Below are 19,871 nucleotides of genomic sequence, written 5' to 3'. Positions count from 1 at the left end.
TTTTCTAGTTTAATTGAATTTGTATATCTTAACCATTATGACAATTTAACCGTACATTGTTGTTTTCTGTAGCCCTGATTAAGGTTTCACTAAGATTCACTCTTTTAATGTAATTGTTGTTACAATATCTTTTTTTTTATATATACTCAATTTAATTTTCTATTAACATCTATTATTTTTCTACTTCCATCGTTTTTTTATGTACAGTGTTATTCTTTTAATTTTTTTGGTTATGTTCCTGTTGCAAATATTGTGACACGATGACGTCAGATTTCCAGTAAATGTTGAGAAATATTAGGGCGTGGTAGCCGACGACGACCCTTTTCGTACGTCAATTACGTAATGACGTAGGTTTTGGGGGCGGGGCTATAAAGACTTGTTTTCCGCTTACAGACGACTCTTTCGTACGTCAGTTACGTAATGACGTTGGTTTCAGGGCGGGGCTTTAAAGACTTGTTTTCCACTTAACAGGCTCGAAAGAAGCTCCATTTTGTTTGAGCCGTCGAAGCAGAGCCGAGCACCGTCACCGAGAACAGGCGAAAAACCTAGAAACGAAACAATAAGGTCAAAGTCACCCGACGAACCGCTCGCTAACCAAGTTATTATCCGAAAGGAAAGCAAATCTTATCGTATGTCCGATATCCAGAACCTCCAAACTTTTGGTAAGTCGTCATAATAATCAAACTGAACCTGGCAGACTAAGGTGGGGGAAGGGCGAGCACAAGCTAATGGCTAGTTTCTAGCTGACGGTTAGCTTCTGACTTACGGCGAGGTTTTGATCGGCTTTGTTGATTATGTATGACAAAACGATTGACCCTAAAAGCAGTCTATTCGACGTACATGCGTAACTTGTAACGAAATTGAAAATGTAACAAAGGTAACAGTATTTCTTGTTGGGTCATTATTAGCCGACTAGCAGGCCTTCTGCCGCCATTAGGCCTGAACTGCGCTAGGTTAGCTTGTTAGCTTATTCTTCCGGCGCGTTGGCGTTGTGACGAAAATGGCCGCTGGAAAACTAGCATCTATTTTTACACGGTTACACATGTGAGGCTTGGTTTCACGATCCAAAACATAAGACGTTGTCATGGCTAGTAATTAACGAACAATTCCGGTTGGTAGCTGAACTGAGCTAACTAACCCAACGCTGTATATTTAGCTTCTTGCGCCTGCGCAGTTCATCCGCGAAAACGTCCCTTTCTCTGGGCTCTGCAACATGTCAACAACGGGGATGTTTAAAAACATAGTTATGTGAATTAGTATAGATATATGACCTGTGTATATTTGTTTACCGTTTATTGTTCTCATTGTCTTCTACCTCTCTCCTCCAGACCCCTTTGCTGATGCAACTAAGGGTGATGACCGCCTCCCAGCCGGGACAGAGGACTATATCCACATAAGAATCCAACAGCGGAACGGCAGGAAGACCCTCACCACCGTCCAGGGCATTGCCATCGACTATGACAAGAAGAAGCTAGTCAAGGCCTTCAAGAAGGTAACCGCCCGTCTTGGTTTGTGGTTAACACGGTTTTGCTTTATGGCGTGCTGTCGGTTTCACCAGATGCTGCTGCAGGGTGGTGGTGCGCTTCACTTCAAACTGCGGACACCGACTCGTTGTTTTTGCTCTCTTTGACCCTTGCAGAAGTTTGCGTGCAATGGGACAGTGATTGAGCACCCAGAGTATGGTGAAGTGATCCAGCTTCAGGGAGACCAGCGCAAGAATATCTGCCAGTTCCTCATTGAGGTGAGTGTTTCTTCTTGTTGTTGTTGTTGTTGTTGTTTTCCTGCTCTGTGTGTAACCGGGCAGACTGGAGCTCATTTCCGTCTATTGATCTCTTCTTGGTTCTTCTTTTGCAGATTGGCCTGGCCAAGGAGGAGCAGCTCAAAGTCCACGGCTTCTAGAAGCTGCTAGCAGCCTTCTCTCCCCTTCTCTCCTAGAAGGCCATTAACCCCCCCCCCCCTCCTCCTCCTCCCCCCATGTGCTGCTGTTGCCCTTCCTCCCCCCTCTCCCTCCTTGCAACCCCACCAGCTCCCATTAGCTAACACGTGAATTACCTCTGACAAACATGGGATTCTGTAACCCCCTACAACACCAGGGGGCAGGCTCGCTCTCACAAAGACACACCACTGCAGCTCCACACAACATCAGGGACGAGTGGTGATGACCCCAACCTCCCTCCCCCTTTTTGTTTATATCCTTTTTTTAATTTTTTTTTCTTTTAGGTCTTGTGTCACAAAGAGGAGGCACCGTTTCATGTAACTTTTTGTTTTATACTTCAAGGTGTTTCAATAAAACGTTGAGTCTCCATATGTTGGAGTGTTGTTGTGGGGGATGGGGGCTGGGTTTGTACCAGACGGTCACAGACTTTAACTGTTAGCAGCTGAAGTGGGTGCATTTAGAACAACGGAGGGTCTTTTTCCCCCATTTTTTTTGTTTTTTTGTTCAGGCATGTGCTGCAGAAGTCAGTCTCTGTAGTCTGCTTCGATAAACCCCTCTGGCATCGTTTACACGGCCAGCCGCCTGCTCTCGGGTCACAGAGCAGAGATCGTGTTAAAGTTCTGACCATCTTCACCGCCCACTCCGGCACATTTGTTCTTTTTGCTCTTCACTTAACGGCACATTTTTCTAACTCATTTCTTCGTTTGTTTTTTGCTGCCAACCCAAGTATTAAACCTAAATGGGCGTTCAGTCAGTGGTGGTCTAACTCTGGTCAAAACGAGGCCGGTATGGCGGAAGGCTGAGTGGGTTCCCTTTGTGATCGCATGAACCCTCCAGAGTGGGGAGTGGAGTCAGATACCGGTGGCGTTAGTCCAGTTAAAGTTTGGCTTTAGATGACGTGAGCTTCCTGCTCTGGCTCCTGACCGGCCTTCTGCTGGTCCGCTAACACATCTGGTACCACAGCTACGGTTATGGACACTTGAATCTTCAATTTTCATATATAATGCAATAATTTATAAAGCCTGAGTTAAGACGTAGTGATGCTGAAGTAATACAGTAAAAATCAAAGCCATGGCCAGGTCACACTGTGCTCCTGTGACTGATGGAGAGCAAGTCTGTTTTGCAAAATCCACATTTGGTTCAATAAAATGTCTGCAGTTAAAGCATCCTGTCTGTCTGTGATTTTATTTCTCTTCCGTTCTGTGTGTCTCCATCAGTGACTCATCACACTATGAAGAAACATTGTTCTCGTTTCACTGGAACGTTAATTATGAATTATATGAAATATTATTTTTTTTATTTGATGTGACTGGAGCGTGGAGCATTTTTCTAAAAACAATGTTCTATCAGAATCATACAGATAAGTCTTTAAAGTGGGTTCAAGGATTCAAAACCAATTTAAAACCTTGTAACAATAAATAACTTTCTTTAATAATAAATCAATAAAATCTCTTCCAGGTGCATAAAGGTCAGATTTGATTTCATAATTTGATGTCAAACACTGCAAGCTCATTATTTAATAATACTGCTAGGTAAGTAAAAAGTACAATATGTACCTCTGAGATGTACAGTAAAAAGTACAATAGTTACCTTCTTGGTCTTAGTGAGGACTCGAGCTGCAGCGTTCTGACTGACTCTTTACAGAGACCTGTAAACACACCGTCACAGTAGTCCAGTCTGCTGAAGATGGACAAGTTCTTCCAAATCCTGTTGAGACATAAGTCCTCAAATCCTTGATATATTCTTCAGGTGATAGTAGCTGGTTTTGTGATTGTCTTGATGTGGCTGTTCAGGTTGAAGTCTGAATCCATAACTACACCTAGGTCTCTGGCTTTGTTTGTGGTTTTTAACGTCAGTGATTGAAGCTGAGCGCTGACTTTCAATCGTCCGTCAATCATTGGTACTACAATATAAAATACTTTTACTTCTACTTTAGACAAAGAATACTGTTGGAGAAATTTATCATACCGTTCTCTTAGTTAACTTGTATTGCTCAAAACCTGCAGAAATGCAGACGAGGCCAACTAGAATAATTTAAATGATCTCATGTCAAAGGTATTTTAGCATTTGTTATCCTTATGTCACCACTTAAAGGTATTTTAGTATTTCTGACTTGCAGTAGTGTCATCCTGATCTCACCACCTAACCCTCTTCCCACCAAAAGGCTGAGGACATGGCCTTGGTGGGTTCATCGGCAGACAGAGGAGGACGACATCTGCAAAGGGGGGTGAAGGGAGAGGAGACGAGATAATGTGTATATATACTCTGTTTTGTCCATTCATTGTTGTTAGACCTCCGAACCATCCGTGGGGAAAGAGCTCTATCCATTCAGCTGAATTATTACAAACTGTCTGTTCATTAAATATGTTTTTTTATATTTAACAGTTTTCTCATCTCAGTTATTTCTCACAGGGAGGTTAAAAATACTTTTTTCCACCACCATGACATGTGATCCAGGGGAGGAACCCTGAAAATGAAAATATTTCTCATGTAAACACACAAGACCAACATGGCCGGCATCAGTTTTCAGTCTCGTAAGTATATTTATTATATAAAGTACTCTTACTGATACATGTCAGGTAGTTTTGAGCCTCAGTATTTGTGTTTTTGTGTGTATTACAATGGGTGCACCGTGATTTCTTCATCATTTGCATAAAGCTACGTCGCCCGTCTTGAACTCGTTCTTCTCCCCTTCCGCACAAGCAAGCGTCATCTTGACGTTTAGTAAGATCTACCATCGCCCCTTACAGAAGGTCACAGCGACAGCTAAACGAGGAGCATCTGAGGTAACAAGTGTGAAGAGAGTTCACACAGGAGCCACAGACTTCACGGAGCCTTGTACGTTAATAATAAGAACAGATCATTCTAAAAGTTATTTTTCTCCAACAGTAGTCCAGCCAGTTTCCAACAAGGTGTGGTTCCTTCTATTGTCACAGAGAATAGTTACTTTTTTGTAGCTATAACCCTTTTCATAGTTGTTCGTTTGTGTCTCTTTGAAGTTGTTTTGTGTCTCATTGTAGTCATTTTGTGTCTCTTTGTAGTTATTTGTGTCTCTTTGAAGTTATTTTGTGTCTCATTGTTGTTGTTTGTGTCTCTTTGTTGTTGGTTTGTGTCCCGTTGTTATTGGTTTGGTCTTTTTTTGTAGTTATACAAATGTTTGCACATTAAAATAAAATCAACTATTATAAAGGATATCAGAATAATCAGAATCGGGTTTATTGTCGGCTAATGATCAATAATGACCTCGTTACAATTACAGATTCTCAGCCGCCCAAAGGGCTGAAGATCGTGCTGATTGGGAGGATTGGACTTGGTAAGAGTGCAACAGGAAACACCATCCTGATGAGAAGGGCGTTCCGGTCTTTTCTGTCTTCCACCGCAGTGACACAGGTGTGCCAGATGGAACAAAGAGAGCTGGATGGACAGATCCTGGCTGTGGTTGATACTCCGGGTCTGTTCGGACGCACCAGTTCTGACTCGCCTGGTGTCAGAAGTCCAGATGAAGTGATGATGGAGATCCAGAGGTGCTTGTCGCATGCTCCACCTGGCCCTGTCGTGTTCCTGGTCGTGATCCAGTCCGGCAGATTCACACCAGACGAGCGGCAAATGGTGAGGATAATCCAGAGCGCCTTTGGCGAAGAGGCAGCACATTACACCATGGCCCTGTTCACCCGGGGAGACGACCTGAAGACAGAGAGACGCCCCGTGGAGGAGCTCGTCGGAGCGGATCCAGCCGTGAGAGGCCTCATCAGGGAATGTTACGGGGATACCACGTCATGGACAACGGAGACTCGGATCCCTCTCAAGTTGTCGAGCTGCTGCAGAAGATCAACAACATAGTGCAGAGAAACGGAGAAAGAGGCTTCACCAACGAAGGATGGAGAGTCCTCCAGGAAGAGGCACAAGGAAGAGGAGGAAGAGGAGGAAGAGGAGGAAGAGGAGGAGCTGCAGAAGGCAACGCATTCATTGGAGGTGCACTTGTAGGGCTCTATGTAATCTTAGCAGCATTGTTCATCATTATGAAAAGGTAGGTCTAAACCTACCTGTCTATAACCCGGGAGTAAAAGCATTCGCTTTATACATTTGAATTGTTAATCAGGTATTTGCTCATGAGATCCTTTAGTCTCAAATACACAAGTATCAGTATATAAATACTGTTATTACTGCTGCTTTCATGTGTTCATACCTTTGATGTTGGTAACTGAGTTTGTTTTTCTTGATTTACTGCCGGGTCTTTAGCTTTAACAATACATCATCATATATTTGTTGAATACATTTTTGGAATTAATGAAGTGCAAACTATATCAATGCAGTGTGTAAAAAGTACAATGTGTACCTCTGAGATGTGGTGGAGTAGAAGTATAAATACTCAAGTCACGTACAAGTACCACAAAGTTGTAAGTACAGTAGTCATGTGAACGTACTTGGTTACTTTCACTGCAACATCTGGAAGTACCTGCAGCATCTTCTGACATCACGACTAGTTCACAGCCAATCGGGGTCCAGCGTGCAGGTCACATGTTCAAGTAGGACGTTGTGAACGTTTAATCTTGTAAATCTATGAATATGTAGTAAAGATGTATTTATCAACCAGGAGACGATTGAGTGTTTAAACTGTAACCTACCGAGAAGGATTTAAACACGTTACACCTACAATAATTAATATTTTATTTAAAAAGCATGAAAAATCATATGTGGATAAATGAGCTCAAAGGGTCATTAAATGTGTAATATCTGACATATTCATATAAATGTACTACTCTGTATTGTAGGTTTTGTGCCTCTTTACAATATAATAAGAAATAAAGTGATCAGTTATGTTGCAATATGGTCATTATTTACAGTACATGGTAACTTTAATGTTTTATTATCTAAACTCATTACTAAAATATTGGTGGTTTTATCGTCTTTAAGTCAAACATCAGTTTTTAAATTTTCAGCTTCTGATAACATAAAAACAAAGTAGTCAGAGCTCACGGAGGATGTCGATCGTCTCCACAAACATTTCACTGAACTATTAATTAGAAGCGGTAATAAAAGAAGAGAGCGCTTTAGACAAAACACCAAATCTTTAATGAAAGTCACATTTGTCATCCATGAGCACACGAGGGACATTTCTTACACAGGAGAGACGGTAGGACCGCACCACTGGTAGTCACAGGAGCATTCTGGAGAACACTGGATACATCAGCACTCAGCAGAGCAACACGCCACCTTAACAGCTAACCAGCAATACTCAACGGCTACAACACTGCGCCTAGTGCACAAAACAAACACACAAGCAGGATTAGGGTCAAAAAATGAAAAAAAGAAAACAAAGAAATAAACAGAAGCCGTGTCTAAGAGGTCAGGGGGTTACTTCAGTTTAATGAAATGTTTGCTTCGAGATTAACTCTAAACTCAGGCTTTGTGGTCGTCTGATAGATCAGAGTTTAACATATAAAAATAAACCTACGTCTCCACAGAACCCCGACGTGGACCGAAGACATTTATCACCAGAAAGTAACGCTTGAAGATGAAACTACTTAAATCAGCGGAAAATAAATCTGCACGCATTTGGAGGATTGTTTGATCGTTTGAGAAGAAAACTTTATCGACCAAACGAGTGAAAGATCAACAGATGAATTCATGAAATAACCAGCTGGAGTTCTAGAACTCTTTACACACCAGGACAGTTTGCTTTGTGTAATAATCATCCTAACTATGGTGCTTACCTTTAACTAAAACTACCTCCCTAAAGTATGACATCATCCACTGTGATTGTATGATCATGAAGTCTGTATTTAAACTGAGTTAATCCAGGATCAACGTGAGGTCTAAAGAACAAAGCTGGACTTCAGACCCGAAAAGAAAAAGAGGAACCGGTCCAAACGCAATAACTCGGGTACGATCCGTCGTCATGACCCAGATTTTAAAATCATTATGAAAATAAAATCACAGCACATCAATGAGGTGACAAAGACTTGTTTTTTGTTTTTTTTTGCGGCCAAATTAATAAAACAAAATAAAGCATGGAAGACACAATAATAACCTTTGACAGCAGGACACTGTCGCTCAGGTCGATCCGGTCGAGGAGGAGGAGGAGCTCTCGGTCTTCACCTGAAAACTGTCACAACGCACCAAGTTAGGATTCAGGACACACAGAGCAGCCAGAGACACTCTGAAGCGTCTGTCAACTAAGACTTCAGTGGAACAGGTCGTTCCACCGTAATGAATGATTATCTACTTTATCAAAGCCTCAAACATCCACACACATCTCCCTCAACTTCAACTACAACTTCACCCTCCGGCCGTCGTCAGAGGACTTGTGTTTTTTTTTTGGGTTTTTTTTTGGCACACTGCATTTTCCTCCACAGTTGTTTTCAACACGTGTACAGCTCCTGCTGCCATTTTAAAGTACTATTTGTGTATTTCGTTGTGTTGTTGTTAGTCAGCAGACGAGAGGAACGAGACGCTTCGGTTCATCGTCACTAAAGCAGGAAGTTCATCCGTGTGCTTTTGATGCAGCTCTTTTTAACGGTTGATTATGTTGATCATGGATCTTTCTGGTCATTAGTTGTCTTTTCTTTTGCATATTAGAATCTGAACGTCTTCTGGAGCGTCGGATCAAACGGGGACCTCGCTTTGATCAGATCTTTTCGTGACAGTTGGACTCAAGCTAACAGCGATTATTGTCGATGATATTTTAGAGTTCTGCAGCTTTAATAATCAGTGACCTACAGGAAGCAGTTTGGATTAAAAAGATGAATTCTGGAGGAAAAGCAAACTTTCGTTTATTGTTTAAATTGGCTGAACGTTGTAGAGTCCTACCTTCTTACTCCACTAGTCTACCTGAACATACATTTAGATGTTTTTAAGTCTTAATGGGAATCTGTCACATTGAAAATGTGTGCAAAGGAAAATGCAACTGAGCCGACGGACATTTGGGAGGAGAGTTGGACAAACCTCGGCGTCCCTCGAGACCCGGAGGACAGTTTCGTGTCCCGGTGGACGGACAGACAGACGTACCTCAACACCAAACCCCAACTCTGCCTGCCTCCGCCCTGCTGCACAGAAACCCTCACCAGCAGCAGGCGGCCTGTGGGCAGCTCACCAGCACCACATCCCTTCTAACTGCTCATACTGCCTCAGCTCAGCTCAAACTCCACTTTAGCAAACAGGATGCCGCAGCTTGGGAAGGAGAGAAGTCCAGATTTTGGTTTACAGGGCTGTTCTTAACAAACACGTTGCTTAGTATTCAGTGAAAAATGACGAGCTTGCACACTGGGTATGACAGAGAAATGTGACTATGAGCTCAGGGTCGTAGGTTGCAGATCAGGAAAAAGGTGTTTTGAGCAACTGGCATTGTTTAAAAATAGATGTTTTGTTTGTAGAGCTAATGGTCTAGACGTAAAGGGTCAGAGGACCTGCCGGATCGGCTGCTAAAGGGGATCAACTTACCGGCTACAGTCATGTGTCTGAGCTAGTCTGTCTCTTGTGCTGGCACTAATGACTTTGAACACAGACAATGGAAACAAACAAACAGAAATCTCTTAAATAAATGTCAAAACTCACCTCATGGTGGAGCTCTACGGGGTTTCCCCTCCGTTCTCTGCTGCTGACTTGGGCTGGCTTTTAGATCTCGACCTGGACCCTCTTTTGGAGGAAGGGGTGTGGCTTCTGGACCTCGACTTGGACTTGGATTTGGACTTAGACTTGGACTTGGATTTGGATTTGGACTTAGATTTAGACCGGGACTTGGATCTAGATCTAGACCTGGAACGAGAGGGGGACTTGGCCTTGGCCTTCTTGTTCCTGGGAGAGTGAGACTTGGACCTGGAGTAGGACCTGGACCTGGATCTGCTGTAGCGGGACCGGCTTCTGGAGCGAGAGCGGCTCCTGGAGCGGGACCGGCTGCGTCTTCTGTTTCTCGGGCTGGGGGAAGAGCTGAATGCATTCAGTGGGTTGAGTTATCATCGACCATGTGGAGACCAGTACAACGTGGCTGCACTGATACCGGAGGTACATTAAATAAAGACACACTACAAACTGTATTTATTTATTTTATATATATATATATATATATATATATATATATATATATATAAAGACACACTACAAACTTACTTTAGACTTAATCACGTTTCATTAAGAGATTATCCGGACAGATTTGCTGGAATTAGAAGATTCTACATCCTAAATCAAGCCACCTGGAAATCTGTTGGCTGATCCTTCTTAATAAAGAGCCTCAAACACTAAATAATAAGAAATAGTATCTGATAAAACCAGTAAGGACCAGTAGGTAAAGTCAAATGATCCACCAGGAAGATTACTTTAAAAAAAAAAAAAAATCTGAAACTACTTCTTACAACTAACTCCACTTGGTAAAATTATATCAAACTTTTATTTATTTTGTATTTAATCTGTGCTGAATTGATAAGTGGATCTCTTAAATTCACAAAAACACGTTTGTTCCACGAGGAGGACAGTATCGATCAACACACCGAGGACTCACTGAATATGCTAATTCTTCAATGGAGTCTGGCTAAAGATGCTAACTAACTTAGCTGTTATGTGCGTGTTCTTACCTTCTGCTTCTGCGTCCATCGCGTCCACCGCCGCCACCACCGTACCTCCTGGGAGGGCCTCCTCGTCGGTCGCCTCGGTCGCCTCGTCCTCCTCCACCTCCGCCGCCACCTCCTCCACCGCCGCCTCCTCCGCTGCCTCCGTAGTGAGAATCTGGCGGTCTTCCGTAGCGGGCCATCTGGACTCGCAGCTCGCGTCCGTCGAGTAGTGCGCCGTCCATGGCGTCCATCGCGTCCTCGGCGTCACGCTTGTCGTGGAAACGCACGAAGGCGAACCCGCGGCTCTCTTTGGTGTAGCGGTCGCGCGGGATGTAGACGTCCCCCACGCGGCCGTACTTCTCGAACACGCGTCGGAGGGTCTCGGGCGACGTTCGGTACGTCAAGTTGTCCACTTTGAGGGAAGTCATGCCGTCGACGTCTGGCGGAGGCCTACCGTAACTCATGGCGGTTAAAGCTTGAGGCCTAGCAGGATTCCTCAAAAACTGTTAATATCTCGGCTACGATGGAGCCTAAGCTGTTTGTAGAAGGTCCACGCGCCACCCACACGCGCGTGAGGGTGTAGATTTTAAAAAGATTTGCTTCACCTGTGCAGAACAAAACGTAAAAATACGCGACTTCTTTTTCCCGCACAACTCCGTCTGCCTCGCGCTCATCAACTGCCCCAAACCAGTGAAATGTTCTTCTTCTACTTTTACAATGTGGGCGCTTCTCGGTATCACATTTGCCGCACTTTCGCCCCCTAGTGGAATTACTTAGTAGTCCTTTTTTCAAAACTTAAAAACAATCTTTAAAATAACAAGCAATGATGGAAGAAGATCCTTTATTTATTATTAAATACTCAACTACAAGTAAACGTCACGTATTCAAAACCTTACTAAAGTAAACGATTTTACTTCCATATATGGCGTTGTTGTTTAATTTTTAACCGGAAGTACTTTTACTCACTTGCATGCTGTAGCCGTTACCCCCAAAAATACCCCTAGTACGTGTCTTTTGAAACCAGAATTCATTAGGTATTTTATTAAACAGTGATGGAAGAAGATCCTTTATTTCAGTAACACATTGTGAAAATACTCCACTACGAGTAAACGTCATGTATTAAAGGATGTGGCGTTGTTTTATTTTTAACCGGAAGTAGTTGTATTCACAGCCGTTACCCCCCAAAATGAACAGCTTTTACGGGTTTTTTTAAACAATAATTCATTAAGTACTTTAATACAGTTATAAAACCCGAGTGGTTTAAAATAAATGACATGTATTTCTGACTTGTAAAGTACAATTATTAAAAAAATAACCGGAAGTACAATCTATTTTCCATAAACAAACTCAGCACAACTGCTAGTCACAGCAGTCAGCTGATTCATATCACATGACCGCCCTTTATAGTTTCTGGCAAGTCCTGTTTAATCGGCGCCGTGAAAGTTGTCCCAGAGAATCTGGTTTTACAAGACGGGGGACCATCACGTGGAAGTTAGTTTTAGGAGAAGAAGATGAACCGCTGAGGATATCGGGACTTCCGGAAACAGCTGACTATGTTTCTAACAACACTCTGAGTCCGCACAAAGAGGAGCGGTCTGAAGGGGGTTAGCCTGAAAGCTTCAGCGTTGGTGGTAAGTTGTTTTCTGTGTCAAAGCTTACAGTTGTTGTCTTCCTCTGTCTCTTGGGATCAGTCAGTGTCTCGGTCCTTTCGTCTTCGGTTTAAGAAACGAACACTAAAACAAACCCCCTTTAAGAATTCTGTCAATTAAATGCGCCTTTTCTTATAGTCAGACATAAGGCGGGATAAAGCATACATGTTGTTGTTGTTGTAATCCAAACGATCCACTTTATAATTCGGCATACAATCTATTTACGAATAATACTTCTTTTAAGTCTAACTTTTAGTTAGATAATCGTATCTAGGCTGTTATCCACCAAAACACGTCGAGATGGGAACGGTGGAAAGCAACTCTATAAAGTTATTTTATGGAAATAAAGTAGATGATGTGTACATATACCGTGTGCCGAAATGATCAGTGAGCGCGTTCAAATACAAAACAAACGTCGGACAACTTGTCAATTTCTTGTTACGTGTTTTTAAGTGTGTTTGTGATAAAAACAAGAGATTTGTGAATGAAGTTTGGTGTTAAAAAAAAAAAGCGACAGAGACGCTATTCTTAGTGAGCGTCGCAGTGAGTGCTTTACTGCTACTTGTTCTGATTTCTACTTCTCTTCTTCTCGTCTCAGATTTTTGTTGTTGTTGCATTCACTTCCTCAAGGAGTTTGCAAACATCGTGCAAACATGAGTCCGGAGAGGAAGAATCTGTTGAACATCGTTATCCTGGGCTTCGGCTTTATGTTTATGTTCACTGCTTTTCAAACATGCGGAAACATAGAGGTAGGTTGTATTTAATGATGAACATTCCCGACCGATCACACTTCAGATAAGACGCATCAGTCATCCTTTCTTCTTCTTTCTAGCAAACTGTTCTCAAGAGCTTCAACAGCACCGAGTTCCACGGGAGTGGATACACAAGGTTAGTATGCACAGGTTCACATTTCGTCACCTGACGCTCCGGTACACAACATCTGTGCAGATGTTGGCTGAGCATCGATACAGAGCCGGATGGTACCTTCTATAATCAAATCTGTCGCACTCAGACGTCCTAATTCAATCTTAGGGAAACCAATTTTAAAAAGGTTCAGTCAGTCGGACCTCAGTCTCGTCACTTAATGCGCCTCAGAGAGGTCCTTCACTGTACACACGTAACCGTCCTGTCCCTCGTAGCATGGCCATCATCTACGGGGTTTTCTCTGCCTCCAACATGATCGCCCCCTCAGTGGTGACCGTCATTGGACCGCAGCTGTCCATGTTTTTCAGTGGGCTTCTGTACAGGTGAGCCCACGCCGACCAACACAAACCCTTTAAAAAAAAAAAGGAAAAAAATGCAATTTCACACTTCTGACGTCTCTGATGTCGTTGTTCTTTAGCGGCTACATCGCTATGTTCATCTACCCGTACACGTGGAGCTTCTACACGGCCTCCGTGTTGGTTGGAATCGGAGCAGCAGGTAAAGAGACGTCGTCTAGTGAAGGTTTCCGCCTCGTGGAGCGCGTCTGCTCCGCGTTTACAGCGTCTCACTTCTCCTTTTTTGTGTCTTTTTGAAGTCTTGTGGACGGCTCAGGGGAATGTGCTGACCATCAACTCCACTGATGACACCATTGGAAGGAACAGTGGCATATTCTGGGCTCTGCTGCAGTTCAGGTGAACCTCTTTGAACCAACATGTACCTGAATCTAGTTTGAGGTTTTGTTTCTGGGACCTCTTGTTCTGAATGCAGTTGTTTTTGTTTTTTTTCTCCTCGTCTCTGCAGCCTATTCTTTGGAAATCTCTACATTTACTGTGCCTGGCATGGACACGTTCACATAACCGGTAGGAAGCTGTATTTGATCAAATCTCAACGTGTAGGTTGCTATTCACAGAGTTCACTTCCTCTTCTCATAAGACGTTTCAGTTTGAGCGCGTGACTCACGCTGTGTGTGTCTTAGACAAGGACCGTCAGACGGTGTTCATCTCCCTCACGGTGATCAGTCTGGTGGGCTGCTTCCTCTTCTTTCTGATCCGGAAGCCGGATCCTGAACCTGCTCCCTCCGAGGAGGCCGAGTCGCTGCTGCAGGCCGAGTCCACAGAGAGCTGCTCCACAGCCAGGTGAGTGTTCAGGGGCGGCCTGGAAAGACCTGGGATTCTGTTCCTGAGTGTGGACTCAGGACAAAAGTCCTGGAAAATGACCAAATCCACCAAAACGACTTTGAGATTACGATGAGTTTTTACTGTGCAACATGATTATGTTTAGGTTTCTGTAGAGAACTTAAAGCCGATTATTGCACCGCTTTGAATGTGATCATTGCACCGGTGTGAGTGTGATCATTGCACCGGTAGGAATGTTGTGATGCAGTTGCCGTGGCAGCAGAGTCCCGTTGAGAGCGCGTGTAAAGGTCAGTTCTGTCAGCATCATAACGTCTTCATCGTCCTCCTCTCTGCAGCTCGGCTCGTCCAGGCCTCTGGTCACAAGCTCTGGATGCTTTTGGTGAGTTTACTAAAAAAAAAACCTCTGCTTTAATCTTCAGAGTAACAGCTGTTAAGACCCGCCCTCTTTTTTTTTTTTTGTCTCTCTCTCTTCTTTTTGCAGTGAAAGCGTGTAAAATGTTTGCCACCAAAGAGATGCTGCTGCTGAGCGTCTCCATCGCGTACACAGGTGAGATGAGAGTGAGACGTGTGCAGGTGTGGAGGCTGTAACGACTGAGTCTGGACTCATGCGTCCGTCTGCTCTGTCAGGTCTGGAGCTCACGTTCTACAGCGGAGTCTACGGGACGTGTATCGGAGCCATGACGCGCTTCGGCCAAGATGCTAAGAGTCTGATCGGCATCTCTGGCATCTGCATCGGCATCGGGGAGATCTTAGGTGAGTCTTCTCCTCGCTTCTGATGGTATTCAGATGCTTTTCATGCAGTAACTGTTTTTACGTCTGATCCAAGAGGCTTTTTAGAGACTTCATTTAGCTGAAGGAGGGTTTTCTCACCAGATAAATAAAAAGTACAATACGTACCTCTGAGATGTAGTACAGTGGAACTACAAAGTAGCAAAACATGGAAATACTCATTGAAGTTGATTTAAATACTTGAGTAAAAGTACTTAGTTACTGTCCACCAGTGTTTTATGAATCAGTTTCCTTGTGAGCAGCAGAGGAGACAAGGAAACGACCTGATAAACGTCTGGAGTCAGAACATGACTGACTTCCTGTCTCAACAGGAGGAAGCGTGTTCGGGATGCTGAACAAGTGCAGCCGGTTTGGGAGGAACCCGGTGGTTCTGCTGGGCCTCATCACTCACTACGTGGCCTTTTACCTCATCTTCCTCAACATCGCCAGCGACGCTCCCATAGCCCCAGAAGAAGGGACCAACCTGCAGGCCTACATCACCCCCAGGTACTAATACTCATACATCACCCCCAGGTACTAATACTCATACATCACCCCCAGGTACTAATACTCATACATCACCCCCAGGTACTAATACTCATACATCACCCCCAGGTACTAATACTCATACATCACCCCCAAGTACTAGTACTCATACATCGCCCCCAGGTACTAATACTCATACATCACCCCCAGGTACTAATACTCATACATCGCCCCCAGGTACTAATACTCATACATCGTCCCCAGGTACTAATACTCATACATCACCCCTGGTACTAATACTCATACATCACCCCTGGTACTAATACTCATACATCACCCCCAGGTACTAATACTCATACATCACCCCCAGGTACCAGGTACTAATACTCGTACGTCACCCCCAGGTACCAGGTACTAATACTCGTACGTCACACCCAGGTACCAGGTACTAATACTCAGAAACTAAGAATCCTGTTAAGTGTTACAGCCAATCTGTCCCCCCTGAAACACTGTTTTCTCCTCAGTTCCTCTTTACTGCAGCACTGTGACCATGAGTCTGTTTCAAGAAGTTATTTTTTCTAAAGGTTTTTAATGTGTGTGTGTGTGTGTGTGTGTGTGTGTGTGTGTGTGTGTGTGTGTGTGTGTGTGCGTGTGTGTGTCTGTCTCTCTCTGTGTGTGTGCGTGTGTCTGTCTCTGTGTGCGTGTGTGTGTCTGTCTCTCTGTGTGCGTGTGTGTCTCTGTCTCTCTGTGTGTGTGTGTGTGTGTGTGTGTGTGTGTGTGCGTGTGTGTGTCTGTCTCTCTCTGTGTGTGTGCGTGTGTCTGTCTCTGTGTGCGTGTGTGTGTCTGTCTCTCTGTGTGCGTGTGTGTCTCTGTCTCTCTGTGTGTGTGTGTGTGTGTGTGTGTGTGTTTGTCTGTGTGTGTGTGTGTTTGTTTGTGTCTGTCTCTCTGTGTGTGTGTGTGTGTGTGTGTGTGTGTGTGTGTGTGTGCGTGTGTTTGTGTCTGTCTCTGTGTGTGTGTGTGTGTTTGTGTCTGTCTCTGTGTGTGTGTGTGTGTGTGTGTGTGTGTGTGTGTGTGTGTGTGTGTGTGTGTGTGTGTGTGTCTGTCTCTCTGTGTGTGTGTGTGTGTGTTTGTCTGTGTGTGTGTCTGTCTCTCTGTGTGTGTTTGTGTTTGTGTTTGTCTCTCTGTCTCTGTCTCTGTCTGTGTGTGTGTGTGTGTGTGTGTGTGTGTGTGTGTGTGTGTGTGTGTGTGTGTCTCAGCGTGGGCGTGGCGTTGTTCTGCAGCTTCCTGCTGGGTTTGGGTGACAGCTGCTTCAACACTCAGCTTCTGAGCATCATCGGCTTCACGTTCCGTGATAACAGCGCTCCGGCCTTCGCCGCGTTCAAGTTCATTCAGGTGAGTTTGAGACGAGACGTTTGTGTGTTTGTTGAGTTACAGCCTCAGAGGAACGTTCACTACGACGACGTGTGAGGACCAAACACACAAACGTTAAAAGTTAACTACACTACAACTCTGACTATTTAAAGTAAATTTACAAGAAAAACTTGAATATTCTTTATTGATTATGAAGTCATGAATTTAACAGAAAAACTCAGAGATTTATCTGAGATTAAAATCTAAAATATATAACAACATTTTTTTTTTTTTTTTGCACGGTTTGATCATCACAGCACGTTAAACACCGTAAATAAACATCAATAAATATTCAAATGATTCATATATTTTGTACATAGTGTTTAAATGGCGGCGTCTGTGATGAGATAAAGTTGATCCAACCTTTCAAATTGAAGCAATTGAAATATGTATTTTGTTTCTCGTATATTTGTGACTTTAATCTCAGAGAAGACCTGAGGGTTCCCACTAATTAAAACTTCTTCATCTCGTAGAATATTGTGAATGTCTGTCTTTAATTAAAGTTATTTTTCTCAGAATATATATATATATATATATATATATATATATATATATATATATATATATATATATATATATATATATATATATATATATATATATATATATATATATATATATTCCTAGTTTCTCTGGTTGTCGTATGGCTTCCTCCGTTGTCTCCTAACGCTGCTCTCCTCTCTGCAGTCCATCATGGCCGCTCTGGCCTTCTTCTACAGTAACTACCTGCTGCTCCACTGGCAGCTGCTCATCCTGGTCATCACGGGCTTCATGGGCTCCGTCACCTTCTTCATGGCCGAGTGGGCGGCCGAGTCCAGCAGGAGGGAGTCTGACTACGACAGCATCTGAGGAGGAAGGAGGAGGGGGGATGGAGGATGGGGGGGGGGGGGCACAGCTGGAAGATGAAGATGAAGATGAAGATGATGAGCTCAACCTCTGACTCTGTGGTATGTTTGTTTTTCACATCTGTAGGAATCAAACATCTGTAACTAAATATAAACGACTCGATGAAGAACAGATGAACCTCCTTCTAGTTCATTCTGACCTTCTGATCTTCTCGATTTCTGATCTGAAATCAATCTAAAACAAATTATGAGAATATATTTACTGACTTTACTGAGGCGCGATGGATAAAGATGAAATAAAAAAAGCACTTTTGATGAAAGGACCCGTCATACTGACAAAGAGATCTGGTCCCACAGCTGGATCCCACAGCTGGATCCCACAGCTGGATCAAACAGCTGGGTCTCACAGCTGGGTCTCACAGCTGGGTCCCACAGCTGGATCCCACAGCTGGATCAAACAGCTGGGTCTCACAGCTGGGTCTCACAGCTGGGTCCCACAGCTGGATCCCACAGCTGGATCTCACTGCTGGGTCCTGTGGGAATGAACCCAAACTGTTTTTTATTTGTGAGCAGCTGCTGAATTTAAGGAGAAGTCTGGAGATATTCAATTTTTTCCCCATGAAAAGACCAAAGCCAACATTTGAGTGACATGTCCCTTTATACTCTAACACCCAATGTGGATTCATCCGCTGCTGAAAATAGTCCCTGACTCAGTCCTCCTGTTTGTTTGATTTAAAAGCTGTTTTTAGGGGATTACTGCTGAAACTACATGTTTGTGTTCTTTAAAGACACAAGACAGGAAGTCAGACAGTAATGAGAGACACTCTGCTGGTTTTAGTCTTTTCATGGAGATTATTGACAATAAAAAGTGGAACAATTCCAGATTCATCCTCTAAAAGTTCTCCTGTGAAGCTCACAATGCGCACAAATCTCACCGTGATTAGGATTTAACGAACGCGTTCTACTGTTGTGAATCGCTCACGTTGTCCTTCAGTGACGAGCGGATCACAACCTCACGCTTCACTTTTACCACCGACAGACGGCAGTAAAAAGGGAAAGGCTGTGGAGAATGTGCGTTTGTATTAGTGACTCGTCTGTTCCTTCGTGACACACTAAAGGCTGTTGAATTGGTTTAGTTGTAATGAGATCCAGAGGACTCTGCATTCCAGAACTAAAGAGAAGAATCAGGAAAAAATGGCTCGACTACAATATAAACGTTATAATATGTTGGTTAGACATTCAGGTTGGGATCACTGTAGTGGTGATGTCCTGAAGTTCTCTCTGGTGATGTAATGTCAAACAATGATCAACACGGAAGCAGCAAACGGGTCAAACACGCTGGTTCCTACAATTCCCAGAATGCATTGTGTTATGTCAAACGCTAAGGTTTTCTGTTAAAGGTTCCTTTTAATTTTTTGTTGTGGATTAATCTGCAGAGCATTTGTTTCTTTCGTTCAATCTTTTTTATTTTCAGTTTACACGGGTTACATGCGGCATCCCACCCACAAACAGAACAGCGCACAACACAGCTGCCGACCACACAAACAACCAGAACCACACAAACAACCAGAACCACACAAACAACCGGACAAACAACCAGAACCACACAAACAACCAGACAAACAACCAGGCCCGGACACAAAAAGATCAAAAAACAATCCGTTCTAAACAAAAGTCCAAATATCCCAAAAATATCTTCCGTTTTAAAATGATGTCTGACAAAATAAAAGCAGGAAACGGTCTCATTTGAGAGGCTGGAATCGGAGGATATTGGAATGGTGTCACTACTTCTACTTGAAGAAGACTCCTAAACGGGTCATGACCTCATGGTGCGGTTTGTTTGCTTCATGAATGTAAAACAACAGATCTGGACTTTTCTCTTTGTCACCATGTGATTCCTTTACGAGGACGTTTACAGCTGCAGCGTCTCTGGACTCTTCTCTCGCTCTTTATTGTAAACTGATCTGATGCCAAACCGACACAGTGCTAAATGTGAGACCTCAGCTTCACGCGTAGTGTTTATGATCTGAGATGCTGTCTTTCTTCTGTTTGTTGTTGATTATGAATTACAGCACATTGTAGTTAATTTATTGTACATGTAACGGTCGGGTTCAGCTTTAGCTTCGCGATGTAAACACAGTGGATTTAATGGATGTTAAGGGAAATGTTTGTTG

General features: G+C 43.4%; 3 protein-coding genes across 7 annotated transcripts; 2 read left to right on the top strand and 1 right to left on the bottom strand.

Moving 5' to 3' along the window:
• The first annotated feature begins 475 nt into the window (after window positions 1–475).
• On the top strand, window positions 476–3,102 carry eif1 (eukaryotic translation initiation factor 1). The gene is made up of 4 exons (XM_068725794.1): window positions 476–662; window positions 1,329–1,492; window positions 1,640–1,741; window positions 1,855–3,102. Exons 1-4 carry the CDS (start codon window positions 632–634, stop codon window positions 1,897–1,899), a joined length of 342 nt encoding a protein of 113 aa, XP_068581895.1. The 5' UTR covers window positions 476–631; the 3' UTR covers window positions 1,900–3,102.
• Window positions 3,103–6,986: 3,884 nt separating this feature from the next.
• Window positions 6,987–11,193, bottom strand: srsf2b (serine and arginine rich splicing factor 2b). 5 transcript variants are annotated; one of them, XR_011104692.1, is made up of 5 exons: window positions 10,504–11,193; window positions 9,491–9,862; window positions 8,945–9,106; window positions 7,968–8,042; window positions 6,987–7,193 (listed from the first exon to the last, which is right to left on the bottom strand). XR_011104692.1 is itself a non-coding variant. In XM_068725706.1 (3 exons), exons 1-2 carry the CDS (start codon window positions 10,941–10,943, stop codon window positions 9,505–9,507), a joined length of 786 nt encoding a protein of 261 aa, XP_068581807.1. In that variant the 5' UTR covers window positions 10,944–11,193; the 3' UTR covers window positions 6,987–8,042; window positions 9,491–9,504. The 5 variants fall into 5 exon arrangements, 2 of the variants coding, with proteins under 2 accessions (XP_068581807.1, XP_068581805.1); XR_011104690.1 differs by having other exon boundaries at window positions 6,987–8,042; XR_011104691.1 differs by lacking the exon at window positions 8,945–9,106 and having other exon boundaries at window positions 10,504–11,192.
• A 686-nt stretch (window positions 11,194–11,879) lies between these two features.
• mfsd11 (major facilitator superfamily domain containing 11) lies at window positions 11,880–17,706 on the top strand. The gene is made up of 14 exons (XM_068725683.1): window positions 11,880–12,110; window positions 12,727–12,877; window positions 12,961–13,016; window positions 13,268–13,375; window positions 13,471–13,550; window positions 13,648–13,744; window positions 13,854–13,912; window positions 14,029–14,188; window positions 14,524–14,567; window positions 14,670–14,735; window positions 14,816–14,941; window positions 15,289–15,463; window positions 16,699–16,834; window positions 17,540–17,706. The coding sequence occupies exons 2-14, from the start codon at window positions 12,782–12,784 to the stop codon at window positions 17,699–17,701; spliced, it is 1,365 nt and encodes a 454-aa protein (XP_068581784.1). The 5' UTR covers window positions 11,880–12,110; window positions 12,727–12,781; the 3' UTR covers window positions 17,702–17,706.
• The last annotated feature ends 2,165 nt before the right edge of the window (window positions 17,707–19,871 follow it).

This window comes from Cebidichthys violaceus, unplaced genomic scaffold (assembly GCF_023349555.1).
Source record: "Cebidichthys violaceus isolate CVI_PGR_0920_01 unplaced genomic scaffold, fCebVio1.0.p SCAF_36, whole genome shotgun sequence".
Taxonomy (NCBI): domain Eukaryota; kingdom Metazoa; phylum Chordata; class Actinopteri; order Perciformes; family Stichaeidae; genus Cebidichthys; species Cebidichthys violaceus.
Note: the sequence above shows the minus strand (reverse complement) of the source record. Positions and strands in the feature narration are given on the sequence as shown.

What these genes read in the sequence shown, in the direction of transcription:
- mfsd11 (XM_068725683.1), top strand. Translation starts at nt 12,782, where the DNA reads ATGAGTCCGGAGAGGAAGAATCTGTTGAACATCGTTATCCTGGGCTTC. An exon ending in GAGAGCTGCTCCACAGCCAG is followed by an intron (nt 14,189 to 14,523) that starts GTGAGTGTTCAG and finishes TCCTCTCTGCAG; the next exon opens with CTCGGCTCGTCCAGGCCTCT. An exon ending in CGGCATCGGGGAGATCTTAG is followed by an intron (nt 14,942 to 15,288) that starts GTGAGTCTTCTC and finishes CTGTCTCAACAG; the next exon opens with GAGGAAGCGTGTTCGGGATG.
- srsf2b (XM_068725704.1), bottom strand. Translation starts at nt 10,943, where the DNA reads ATGAGTTACGGTAGGCCTCCGCCAGACGTCGACGGCATGACTTCCCTC. An exon ending in GATGGACGCAGAAGCAGAAG is followed by an intron (nt 9,863 to 10,503) that starts GTAAGAACACGC and finishes GAATGCATTCAG; the next exon opens with CTCTTCCCCCAGCCCGAGAA.
- eif1 (XM_068725794.1), top strand. Translation starts at nt 632, where the DNA reads ATGTCCGATATCCAGAACCTCCAAACTTTTG. An exon ending in CCAGAACCTCCAAACTTTTG is followed by an intron (nt 663 to 1,328) that starts GTAAGTCGTCAT and finishes TCTCTCCTCCAG; the next exon opens with ACCCCTTTGCTGATGCAACT. An exon ending in TAGTCAAGGCCTTCAAGAAG is followed by an intron (nt 1,493 to 1,639) that starts GTAACCGCCCGT and finishes TGACCCTTGCAG; the next exon opens with AAGTTTGCGTGCAATGGGAC.